The sequence below is a fragment of the Rhinolophus sinicus genome, linkage group LG02 (genome assembly GCF_036562045.2).
Source record: "Rhinolophus sinicus isolate RSC01 linkage group LG02, ASM3656204v1, whole genome shotgun sequence".
Lineage (NCBI taxonomy): Eukaryota > Metazoa > Chordata > Mammalia > Chiroptera > Rhinolophidae > Rhinolophus > Rhinolophus sinicus.
Genome location: NC_133752.1, coordinates 94,739,321 through 94,752,837, shown reverse-complemented (window position 1 = coordinate 94,752,837; position 13,517 = coordinate 94,739,321). Strand labels below are relative to the sequence as shown.

The window sequence follows — 13,517 nt, the reverse complement described above, 5'->3', positions numbered from 1 at the left end:
ATTGAGAGAGAGAGAGAGAGAGAGAGAGAGAGAGAGAACCCTTATCATCTCTCTTTATGTTAACAGATAAGAAGTGAATCACACACACTCTCTTCCTCTCTCTATAGAGTCTGCTGAGTTCGGACTGAAGGGTAAAATGAGAACACCAGAAGGGTATCTCAAAACTAGGTCTTTACCTACGTTGAATCTCTTGGAAAATATTCAAGCATATCATTGCTCTTTCACTACTGCAAAACGAGAAATTATGTGGCAACCGCTCTGGAATTCCTTTGGTGTGAAGAAGTCGAAGGTGATCAAAGGCAGGATGACGTGCAAAGGCACCCGGATAAAATAGGTCTGATTAGGGTAGATTCCCATTCACGTAAAATGACTTCCAGGCAATTCGTTTGGCTTTGACTTTCAACCGACACTTTTCTGGTTGCCATAAACATGGAAATAGGGACCCATGTGGAAGTTTAACCCTCTCGGCCTCACCCCTAAAGTCCCGCTAAAGAGGCTGAATGCTTCTACTGCCCTCACCGAGGACTGGAAGAATTTAGGGACGCGGTCCTCCAGTCCCCATCCTCCTCCTCCCCAAAAGCTCAGCAGACAGAGGAGCGCAGACGGGGGAAGGGAGGCGGGGTAAGGAGAGCGTGGAGGGCCGGACCGGGACGCTGGGCGATGAGGCGGCAGGGGTACCGGTGAGGGGCGAGGCAGGGCCAAGGACCCGGGGCGACCAGGGACTCGAAATGCAGGGCGAGGCGAAGGCACCAGGTCACACGGTGCCGGGTGTGAGAGGCGACGCGAGTTCGGGGTGAGGGCTCACCCACGTTCTGCAGGGTCTCGATGTTTTGGGGTCTGGTCGCCAGCTCTGCCACCATCTGCACGAACTGGGTCCGGGCTTTCTGGTACTGCTCGAACACTGCAGGGAGAGACACGGTGGAGAGGCCGCCCGGCGGTCCCCAGCTCCCGCCGCCAGCCGTCGGGGCGCCCGCCCCGGGCCCTACCTTGCACCACCTGCCTCTGACTCATGGCGCCCGCAGCTCTCCGCCGGCCACGACCTCCGTGGCGACGCTGTTCTTGTGCGCCCGGCCAGCGAGTCGCGGAAGGGGCGACTGCGGAGGCCACTCGGCCTCCAACGGCAAACTGTCCTCTGTGTACCCGCGTCTCCCAGGCAACCGACGGGAACCGCCACGCGGCGGTCTCGCTGCAACGGTGAGTCCGGGCGTGACGTCACGGTCTCAGGGCCCCGCGCCCGCTAGGATGACCGCCCCGGGGGGACTCCGCCTGCAGGGGCGCCGCCGACGTGCCAAACGCGCCCAGCCGGTGCACGAGTTCTGCACCGTCGGGTGTCACTATCCTGCTGGTTCGGACGTCCGCCCGCAGGACAGGTTCTTTACAAAGGGACCCCAGACCCTTGTAGCTGCCTGACTGCGCGCAAGCCGTCCGGGCCGCGGCGCCCCACGCGCTGGGAGAACCCGGTGGAAGTGCGGCGAGACAAGGAAACTGCGCAATGAAGTCGTGTTGGCTTCGACGGTCAGGAGAGATCTTGTGTGTGGCCTTGTGCAATCTCATACATTACCGTCAATGAAACCTTCGAGTCACATGTTTTCCCCTGTGGTCCAGCTTTTATAGACCTGGCATTTCGGGTTTCGGGAGTCCTGGAGCCTCACGACAACCATGTTCATACACTTAGTTATATTGTATCGAAAGCATTTAATAAGCACTCCTAGAGCTTCAGCAAGAGAAGCAGACGAGGAAACAATATGATTAATGTCCTATCTTTACCGACTTTCTCCTGTTACTACTAGGTTTGCTGTGTACTCACTTTTATGTGATTTTCAAACATTTTGCTCCTAGCTGAATTTGCTCCTAGCTGAATTTTAAAAATTAAAGCTTTATATGTGGTAATGAGATATTAACATCCACATTTTAAAATCTGTTCTTGATGTAAATCAAAGTGAAATGTGTGTGTGTGTGTGTGTGTGTGTGTGTGTGTATACATATTCCTCCAATGGGTATATTTGTCTTCTAAATTTAGGCTTCATTTTGTTGCTGAATGACATTTTTAAAAGAAAGGGAGAATCTTTACCTGGAAAGTCTTAATTCAAATTATCTTAAGCGGACGTCCCTAGCTTATATACCTTTAACTCTACCCAGTCTCATTTAACAAAAATTAACTACTCAGTCTATCGCTGGTTTCTAGCTTCCCTGAAAATCACAGTATACCAAACGTTTCAATGACAGGTGTCAATGTTAAATGTTTCTCCATCAGAAACTACAAGTTCACCAGGTGTGGTGTAAGTAGCCACATCTGCTGCTGAGTAGTGCCAAGACAGGAAACCTCTTGATTATCTCATCTTCAATAGAAGGGAACATGCAAACTTAGCTGGTTCTCATATCTGGGTGAGTCCTATGAAATAATCTTGGAGATCTCACTCTGACTTGAGCTCTCTGATAAAGTCCTGATATTTTGTGGAGCCCCAAATAGTAGGAGAATGGACCCGCAATCACAGAGAGCAGTAAGTGTGTTCACGCGGATCCCTGCTACCCTGAGAGCAGGTGCCTGTCTTTTGCTCCATCCAGTTCAGAAGCCAGTGATACCTACAGTCCCTTTACTTAACTCTAAGGCATAAGTTTCTCAATGATCTCCATGTTTCCCTAAGGTAACAGGTCCTTTAAAATTAAAGTTTTTGTGTGTTCCCATTTCTTTAGAGATGTGGGGGAAAACAGATTGAGCAAATAATTAAAATTGCAAATAAACCTTCATTGTAATTTTGTTTTCAGTTCCTTGTTGCATTATGAAAAAAAAATCCCCTTAAAACTAAAATGTTCCCTAATTGGTTTCAGTCCTTAAACAATTCAAACTCCCAAGCTACAACAGCTTCCATTTTTAGTAATTGTTTTACTATGTATTTTCTACTTTAAAAGTGTTGAGGTAAGAGCTCATTGGTGGGGGAAAAGGTCTAAACCTATAAATGTAAGTCTATTTATGGAATGCTACAAAGTTTGAAAACTTAAAATTGAATGCTACCTAAATTACTTTTAACTATAGAGTCTGAGGATCATTAACAACATCTGTGGGTTAAATTGTATTGTTCTTGATAAAACACAATATAGGATTCCTAATTTATATCTGGAATTGGACATGTTAAAGAAACTAGATCCTTGCTCTTTATTCTGTATTTCCTTTTTAGAAGTATTTAAAATTAAATGGATAAATGTAACAGAATGATCATAATATACATATAAATGAATTGTTAGTAATTCTAATATAAAATATGGCAACAGATTACTTTTACTGACAAGAAATCCAATCTATATTTTCTGACACACCTTTCAATTTCCTAACTTTAAAATAAAATGCCATTATGTTTTACAGAGTTATCACATTTATACTCCTAACAGTTAAGCAGTAAGAAAGAAAACTATATAAAGGGATATGTCAGGGTTTTGTTAGTGCTATTTAAGAATACTTAAAGTTCTTAAAGTACCAGCTGAATTTAAATATAGATATACAATGTACTTGACATATTATACATTTGATTGAGAATGAAACATATCTGAACAACTTGTAAAAATGTTTCCAGGAAAGATTTGTTTGGAAGACTTTGACTCTTTTGTAAATAGCTAATCATGTGTAACTTCAAAATCATCTTTGCCTTCAATCCTTTTATGTATGAAAATGAGACTCAAGATGATGTCAGTATAAAGCCAATTTTAAAATCCTGTTCTGTTTCTCTTTAAAAATCAGCTTTGGAAATTCAGAAAATCTCATTATTATGGGTATATATTTTACACATGCCTAAAAAAAACTTTGTTAATTTTAACATACATATGATTTTTTCTTTGCTCCTAGCTGAATTTTAAAAATTAAGGCTTTATATGTGGTGATGAGATATTAACATCCACATTTTAAAATCTGTTCTTGATGTAAATCAAAGTGAAATGTGTGTGTGTGTACATGTTCCTCCAAGTGAAACACATATTAAATTATCAGTATGTGCCAGACACTTTGCTAATAACAGAATATGCCTGTCTTCTAGCACATGATAGCTAATGGGAAATAGACATGTAAATAAAGTATTCATTCAACCAGCGTATACTGCAGCCTGCCCTGTTTTAAAGGCTTTGATTGCTCTAAGAACGGAAAGTGCTTTGGGAGCAAAGACGAGGGACTTAGGGTAACCTATGTGAAGAGATGAGACTACCTAGAACATCACTTAAATAATCTTGGTTTTAAGAAAAATTAGCTGAGTTTTTTTGTAGATGTGAAATCTCCTTCCATCCTCCCCCAAAGAAGTAAAACATAGTGTTAGCATTTAAATAGGCGTTCATTTGGCAATTGCTTGTAATTGTTCAAGTTATGAGAACACAATCTAAAATTTTGCCAACACCAAATCTAAAATTACTGAAATAACTCCATATTTACATACTTGAATTAAAAACAAAGGCATTACATACCCTATAATCAAGTTATTGGACTCAAAATAGTATCTATAATGAGGAAAGCAAACATATGACATCTTAAATGTTGCATTGTCCCTCTTTTGGGAAAAACGTCTGAGCAGACCATACAAATTGTTTCATGAAGTTTATTAACAGGTCAGGAGATACTCGGACACTTCCATCTAGGAAGGAACGATTAACATTTCTATGCTTGAGTTGTGTTTGTATCTTATTTCCAATTCTTTGCTTTTTAAGCCTTTTTAAGTCAACTCTTTACATTTTAAACTTTAAAATTTTTACGTTTCTTTTAGTGTTAAGGCTAATAAAATGTTAACATGGCAGTGATTTAGCTGGCCCCACAGTTCTGAAGGTAAACCTGTACATGGCTTCCTTTTCCACTAATTCAGTGGATGCAGAGACTGAACGCATCCTTCCCACTCCCAAAGTAAACTGTCATTAGGGGGATTCCGCATACGAATAATTTCACCTCCAAAGGCACCATGCAACATAAAGTGATTGATACTTAAAATTGATGCTTCTAAGGTAGAAGTCTGAAATACAGCATAACATTTTCTAACACAATGGGACACTAATAAAAAATATTATTTCTACTTGGAGTGTGTGTGTGTTGAATATCTTCTTTCTAAAGACTTACGTGGGTATTCCTTAAAAATTGTACCCAAACTCTCCGATCACCAGATAGAAACCTCTAAGCGCCCTGCCACGGAAGTCCGTCAGTCACTCCTCAGCACCGCCCAGACCCACCACCCCTTTAGAATCTTGGCGTTGTTGGACTTGTCTCCGAGATGGTGGGTACTATTCCTTCCTCCCTTTTTCATCAGTACAGGACACGAGACAAAGATGGGAGGTGCCACAGAGGAAACTTTCGACCTCTAGAGCCCACCAAGCCCGCACCCGGGCCACGACCGCGGAGGACGAGGCCCGCACAGGTGCGAGTCCTGCCATCCCCGAACGGAAGGTTCTACGCCGACGCCGCAAGTGACACAAGGGAGGGTCCCCGCGTGTCGTGGGCGCGGGATTCCCGGGTCCACGGCGCTGGCCCTGGCAGACGACTGCATTCACGGGAGGGGCTGGGGTCCGAGAGGAAGGGAAGGGTGTCGTCCTCCCGGACGTCCACGGCTTTTCCTTTATCCCGAAGTTTCTAGAACTTCAAGGAGCACCTCCGCGCTCTCCGCGCACTTTCTAGCGGGAGAGGGGCGCCGGATATAGGCTGGGCCTGGGGTCAGGCTGTGGTTTGGGTTAAAAGCCCACGAGGCCCCCGCCGCCAGTCGCTGGGCCAGGCCGAAAAGAGGGCGCGGGGGAGGCAGGGCCGGCGGCGCGGGAGGGAGGGAGGGAGGAGCGGGGGCGCGCGGCCCGAGGGCCCGAGTGCGGAAGCGCGGCGCAGGCTCGGCCGGCGGCCTCCCTCCCGCGGGGGCGGCCTCCAGGGGCGGGCGGGGGGCGCGGCGCCCGAGGTGCGGGCGAGCGGGGGCGGTCCCTCTGCGGCTACCGCGCAGCTGCCCCGGGCCGCGGCTCCCGCAGCGCCGGCGTCTGCCGGGGTGGGGGCGGGGGCGAGGTGAAGGAGGCCTCTGTCCTTTCGCTTTGGTTTCGCGGCCAGGCCTGTGCAGGAACCTCGCCCCGCGCGGGCCGCCGCGGAGAGGTCCTGGCCCGAGCCTGGCCGCGGTGCCGCTGACCCGTGGGCCAGGGAGCCGTGCGGCTGACCCGCAGGGGCGCGCCTGGGGCGGGCGGAGACCGGAACCCGGGAGCTGAGGCCCCGAAGCGCTGGCGCAGCCAGAAAAAGCAGCCACGGCCGCTCCGTTCGGCCCTGGTTCCCCTGACTTGCTCCTCTCGGGACTTATAAAGCGAGAGCTCCGTTGAGGGAGAAGGAACGGGGGCGTAGACACACTCCAGACGCTCTTTGCCCGGAGTGGGGTGTGGGAACCCTGCACCACCTCATCAGCCAGTTCCCTGTACCCAGCAGCACAGGCCGGATCCCAAACGCTGGGTGAGCAGCCAAAAGCTGATTCAAAACAAAACAAAAAGGTGCACCTGGTTGCACATGTGCGAGTTTCATATTTTTACGTCATTTCGCTTTATCAAGTCCCAAGCCAAAAGTTCTTGCTTATTGATTACTCTGAAGAATAATCGACCGTATGCTCTGACTCCTAGAAAATACTGCGAAAGTAGAGAGAGAAGATTGTCAAGGTTTCTGCTTTCACAAAACTAGCATAGGCTAGCTATCCATTCTGCGTGTCCCCACAGAGATTATCAGCAGAGAGTGAGTTCTGCTAACGTGCAGAGTAGACTGTAATACGCGGTAGCACAGCATCTCCTTCTTTAAGAGGAGATACTTGCACTACAGTTTGCAACTCCAACTCCTGTCATTTTTTGATATTTCAGAGGAAACATCTGACTGAATACTGCTAAAGCTGGATTACTTTAATTTGCCTCCTACTCCAGCGTTAACCCATATTTATTTTTTAAAGTGGAGAATACAGTTTTTCTTCATATGAAAAACACAAGAAATGATTAATGACTAATTGTTAGAAGAAAATACTAATACCTTTCCCCATTAGTGAGACAGGAAATGAATTATAAAGAAGTGCTTTTCTAGGAATGCTTTTTTCCTGGTGAAATAATACCTAATCGCTTATCATTTTAATTATAACTCAAGGGTAAAGGTCTTGGAAGTTTACAAATAATGCCGGTATGTTTATAGTCAAATCCTAAAGAAAAGCAAACTTACAGACTTTTGGTTTAAAGAGTGCCTTGCAATACCAAGTACACCAAATGGGGACAGTGAAGATAGAGACTTCTTGTAGCAGTTGGATTCTAAAAAATTGATTTTTATTAATGTGATGCTTAAGCACAGTACTCTATATGTATGGCAAATATTTAAGTGATACAAGTAACTGGTATCAGTTATCTTTCTGGGAAAGGGTATTCCCAGAACCCATTGCAGACCATGATAATATAGTAGACTTGTGATGCACTAGAGTCTCTTTTTATGTTTAGAGAGCCTATATGAATTGTGTATATTAAAGTTCATGAAAATGCATTTTCTTAAATCTTTTTTTAAAGGTTGCTTATATCATTCTATTGTAAATTTACTTTATTGTAATGAATTTCCTTAAAAGTGTTCTCCAAAGGGACAAAAATTTTAATAGGTGAATAACTTAAGCAGAATGATCATTTGCTAAAATTGAGTGGGGTCCATCGGATCTCATTACCTCTTTTTCTTTAGAAAATAAGGGGATAGTTTGAAGAGAACCCAAGTTAAAATATTTTAAGAAAATTGTCATGAGGCATATTTAGAAAGAAACAGCTGGTAAACACATTTTCCCAAGCAAGCTCTGAGTTCTTCAGTTACACTAGAAAACAAACTAATGAATCATGTTCAAAGCAAAAACATTCTCCTGAGTTAATTACTGATAACATTAATTTTCTGATTCATGAACAGCTAGATGCTTTCTAAACATTACTCTCTTGCCAGTACAGTTTATACTTCAGTGTTTTGGAAGTGTGTTTATTGAACTCAGGAGTTTTGTTGAGGAAGTTGGAAAGGAGTCAAAAATTGCATGGTAAGATTCTATAGAAATGTAACCAATTCCAATAAAAAGTCCTCTGTATGGAAGTACATTATAGAAATGACGTGGTTGTCAGACCTAATTGCTTGGCTTTTGAGTACTCAGAAGAAATTCTACAGCCTTAGGGGTGTAGACTCAAAAGCAGTAGCATTTCTGGTTTCAGTTTAAATAAAACAATGAAATCCATCATTATTCAAGTCAATAGCGATAATTCACATGAATATGAATGCACTTTGATCTTATCCTTCAATTCATTGAAAGACAGTAGTAATGAAAAAAGGAAGATAATCTCTTTAACTTGGTCCAAAGCAAGTTGTTGGAGCTTTTCTTTCTTGAAAGACCATAGAAAGGAACTTTTCACTAAAGCCTTGCTTTCCTATTTTTAAGGTGGTGGTGGGGGTGTGGGGGCAAGCTACAGGTCATTATGTTGCCTCCAGGAACCAAGTTGTGCTAACTTTCTTCTTTGAAATAAACTGTCTTATGTAGTAACTTGACATTTTTGTGAATCTTAAAGTTGAACCCGTTTTAAAACATCATACTTAAGAGTCATTTTAGGAGGCAGTTGATTTGAATTTACCATCAGATATGATTAAGACATATTAACTACTTTCAATATGTTTTAAAGTTTATTTCAATTAAATGGGATATTTCAAGATGCATCATCTTATTAGATTTGCAATATTCAATACTAGCCCCTTAAGCATTCCTGTTGAACTGTATATAGATAGACCATGTCTGTGGTCTATGAAAGTATGAAAGTCACATTAAATCTCAACTTACTTATGGCTATTAACCAGTTTTCAAACACTTTTGGTGGGAAAATGACAAAGTTACAAATTCTTTTATACAATTTATCATTCTTAGAATTCTGGAAACATCTGTCAGATATTTTTTAGTATAATCTACCACATTTGAAATAAAATGAGGTAAAAATAAGCATGAACAAGGATATCTGATTATTGCCACTAGCCTGGAAAGCTTTAGCTTTCCACTGAGTTCATTAAAGATATCCAAGCTCGATAGTAGTAAGTTTTTTTTCTAATTAGGGTTGTTGAACTTTTGAAATCTTCTGGAAATTCAACAAATATTTGTTGAGCTATGTTAAAAGGACTCCGGAGCATACAAAGATAAATAAAACAGGTGCTTGTCCTCAAGGAGCTTTAAACTTAGGAATTTCAGCACATCTGTAACTTACATGAAATTTCCATCCATGAAGAACACTCAACTAAATAACTGTTCAAAGCCAGGACAATTATGGACAATTATTAAGAGCAAATAAATTTGGCAGTGCACATATTTCCGGAGTTATCCTACTCGCTAAATAAAAGACTTTGCTGTGTACCTTGAAGAGTTCTCTTAAATAAAAACCTGTTTAAAACACTAACAAGAGTTCTCTCAAAAATTAAATCAGTGTCCTAGAACCACAAAGAATAGAAAAGGCAAAGAGACTCGTAAGGGTTAACGTCAATCATTTTCTTTGTGTATCAAACCACTCAGTCCACACTGCCAAGGGGTGATGTGGTTCATCAAATAAAATGAAGGGGTGGGGCAAGTGCTCCGTACACTTATGTATAAAAAGAATAAGTATCTGTATGCAATATTTGAGCTAACACGAAAGGTATGTTATGGACTCTGTGCAAAATATTCGTGGTAGACAAAGAAGAGGGAAGATAGCGTTTGCCTGTGGCTCTAACCCAGAGGAAAGCCACTATTACCAACAGCAGACACAACCTTAAGCTCTTCTTTGTGTGGATGTTATCAGAAAGGGAGTGGGCATCGGGGCTTGGCTTCTTTCTTTGCCACCATCCTTGTTTCTGATGTCAAGAAAAGCTTTCTAGTGGACTGGCCATTGACAAAGAATTTCGGTTCAAGGTGGAGACGAGGGTACCTGGGGCTGGGACTAAGGAAAGGTCCCCTCTCTCGGGGGCTCAGGTGCCTGATCAGTGCGGCGCGCGCAGCAGTGTGCGCTCCCAGCTCCCCTATTGTTTGCGTGGGGGCAGGGCCAAGCCGAGTAGCTGGCTTTTGAGCAGAGCTAAGGGTCGGGTCCTGGAAGACGAGCACCCAGGGCGGGGGCGAGAGATGTCAGCAAGGGCCACCCTCAGAGTTGTAAATGCTCGATCCTGGTACCGGCGGCGGCGGCGGCGGCGGCGGCGGCGGCGGCGGCGGCGGCGGCGACCCGGGCTGCAAATCGCCGTCGTGTGGTTGCTACTAGCAACCGAGCCTCCGCCGAGCGCGCAGCCCCGCAGCCCCGCAGCCCCTGGAAGGAAGGTGGCAAGGGAAAGCGGCTGAGGCGCCGTGGCCGCGCGGGCTCCGCCGCCCGCGGGGCTCTCACTCACGCCCGTGCCCTGTGGTCCCTTCCAGCCTTGACCGCAGTTGTGCCACACAAAGGGCCAAAGGGCTCCCGGGTTGGGGGTGTCGCTGCCTCCGGAGCGCCAAATTACTGGAGCCCTCCATGAATGCAACATGGCAGCTGGGGCTCGAAGACTGAGTTCATTCAGTCTGCGGAGGAAGCAAGGGCCGTGGACCCCGCAGAGCGCCCGCCGGCTCCTTTCCAGACCAAGAGTCCGCCCTGCTCCCCCCCACCCCCGACTGGGAGCCCGGCAGCCGCTTGCGTGAACCCGCCTCACCCTCACCCCTCAGCCCTTTGTTCTGCATTCAGTAGGCACCTCACTCCTCCGGGGCTTTTCATGAATACCCTCGAAGACTCAGCGATCGGGGTAGGACACCTAGCACTGCACAGAGTTGTCTAGCGTTCCTAGTCTCAGGAGGGCTCCGGGCAAAGCTGGGAGCGCGAGTGAGGGATCCCCACCCGCCGCTCCCAGAGGAGCCGCCTCTCGTCGGGGTGCCTCCAGCCCGCAAGGCCCAGGTCGCGGTTTCCCCGCCTCCCAGCTGAGAGGTGTGAGGCGGGAGACCCGGGCGGAGACGCGGGCGGGCGAAGAGACAATGCCCATCACGACCCCAAGGAAATGAGATTCTCCTCACTGGGGAAATCTGCGGACTCGGAATCGCCCTAGCCTCGGAGAAACGGGGGAAAAATACCCCGTTAGGTCTGTGCTGGGCTCTACCGCGCGAGGCTGGTGTCGCCCCGAGGAAAGGTCTCCCCACCCGAGTCGAGGGGCGAGCCGAGCCGCGGAGCCTTCTACGGGATTGTGGGAGGGGTTCACCGTTGGGGGTAGGGGGGACCTAAGGGGAAATTTACAGTTTTAAAAACGGCGGTTTAAAAAGGATCGTGCCACGTAGACGAGCCAGTTGTGACGTTCAGCACAACGTGCTACTGAAATACCGAAATCCGCCACCAAATGGCGGCTCCTGCAGTCGGCTGCACTGATAAAGAGGACTCGCCCGGCGTCGCCCATTTTAGGCCGTTTTCACTTCTCCGCCGTTACCCCGACCCTCCTCCCCAAGTCGTTCCTCCCTCTCCTGGTTTTTGGGTGCACGTGGGACTCCTGGGTCAGAGAGGCGTTTATACCATGGGGATCAGGCAAGCGCGGGCTCTACAGGAAGCCAGCTGTGTCCCCGCGGCTTTCGGAAGCGACATCCCAACCCTGGACCTCCCGTTCCTCTGCCCCGCCAGGGTCGTGAGGGCGCCGGGGTTGTGAGAGTGCCGGACCTCCCAGGTTCGCTCTGCCCTGAGACCCATTTAGGCGCCGCCTTTGGGTCCTGTCGCTCAGCCACCCCCTCCTGCACACTGTCACCCGGTCAAGTTTACTCCGCAGGGGATTACAGCCTGTTCTATCCCTCAAACAAGCTCAACTGGAGGACCTTCTCCCATGGGCCTTTCCAGTCACTGCCCACGAAGTGCAGCCATCGGGAACCCTCAACATGGCAGTTTTATATTTTGTTATTTAGTTTAGTCTATCCACCAAAACCCCCAACTCCAAGGACACTTCGTTATTGAAGGGGAAAGGGCAGAGGATTTGAGCGAGGCGATTATCTGGAATGGCCCATCAAGAATGAGGTTCTCTGGGCTTTGCAGGTGAAGCCGCTGCCTGCCCGGCAGGGGTCGGTTTTCTGAGGGCGTCGAGCACAAGGCCCGGGGGCCGGTCGCCCCCGCCTCGGCAGCAGGGCGGACCCGCTGGTGTCTCGCCGGGTGGAAAAGCCTTCAGCCAGAGGAGGGCCACCTTATGAGGCCACGCGCACCTCGCTGTTGCCGCCGATCGCCACAGGCTCCGACTTTGGAGAAACGATTTCGTTTCCCTGCCAGACAAGCCTCGCAGGGTCTGAGAATCTTGCTTTCAAATTTGGCGGGATGCGAATCCACCGAGCCGAGCGCCGCGCGAGGCGAGCGGCGCAGGCGCAAAATGGCCTCCTGATGCTCGGCTGCCCAGGCTCGCGCAGGGCCAGGCCGAACCCCCGCGGCGTGAAGGATCGGATCACCGAGGTCTGAGCTGTGGCTCTTTGCACTCGCCGGAGAGCTGCTAGTTAAAAATAAGGACGGGGGAAAGGTCCTTTCCTCCTAACGTGTCCTTTTGGAAGCCAGTGCTTTCTGGAAAGGAAGGTCACTTTCTCCAGGCGGGCATCCTGTGCTTTTTCCACCAGGCACCAGAACATAAAAAGCCTCCTTTTTTTTTTTTTTTTTTTTTTTGAAAGCCGTTGGTCTGGTTAGCCTCGGCCCCAGCCCCCCCACCTTTCTCCACGCCCCCACTCCCCCCAACTCCGGCTTTATCTTCCTAGCCGCGCAGTGAGCACCTGTCTTCGGCTTTGTCTTTCACTCTTGGAGGTATTGAGACTTAAGACTAGTCCGTGGACAGACTTCTTTATCTCCAGTGACCTCTTTATCCATCGCTGTAATGTTTTCATTCCTTCCATCCCAATTTCGACGTGTTTCTCGAGTACCCTGGTCCTTACAAGTCCTTCTCTTAACTTGGGTTCTAGCTAAGTTACGACAGAGCGTTGGAGAGTGCCGAATCGATACTTAGAAATTACGTTCTCTGTGAAGTTTGGATATTGTGATGACATCCAACAATCAGAACAAGAAGTAGTATTTGTGCTGAAATGGTGATTCTGAGGGAACAACACCTACTATTTTGGGGAGTTCCTTTGATAGTCTCTGGAAGGAAGAATATTTTAAGACAAGAGTTAAAAGAATGGGAGTAATTTAACTCGTTCACTGAAAGTTTTTATTGAGTGTCTACTATTTATTTGAAGGGTTAAAAGAGACTTCGGGATGAGTTTTCTACGTGCACTTGAACTTCTTCAGAAAACCCACAGGATCTTAGAGTAGCCCTTCCAGGGATAAATACCTTTTGATGCCGACGACTTGATGAAGACAAAAGTTGATAGTGAAGTCTTTATGAGACCTCTAGAAATTGCACACTAAGAAAAAGAAACTGGTGCAAATAAAGGAAATCCGTTTCAAGAACCAAAAGAAGAAAAGACGTTAAAAAAATTAACTACGGAAACAGGAAACACTCTACTGTGTAAACATTTTCGGAGACTTTCATAATCACAACTGGACGATCTTGAAAATCTACAGGCTCAAGGTCTTCGCGTGGTATTTCCCAA

General features: G+C 46.9%; 1 protein-coding gene across 1 annotated transcript; it reads right to left on the bottom strand.

Annotated features, from left to right (window-relative positions):
• Positions 1 to 270: 270 nt before the first annotated feature.
• On the bottom strand, positions 271 to 1,765 carry SPAG6 (sperm associated antigen 6). The gene is made up of 2 exons (XM_074318406.1): positions 987 to 1,765; positions 271 to 901 (listed from the first exon to the last, which is right to left on the bottom strand). Exons 1-2 carry the CDS (start codon positions 1,009 to 1,011, stop codon positions 582 to 584), a joined length of 345 nt encoding a protein of 114 aa, XP_074174507.1. The 5' UTR covers positions 1,012 to 1,765; the 3' UTR covers positions 271 to 581.
• Positions 1,766 to 13,517: the final 11,752 nt, after the last annotated feature.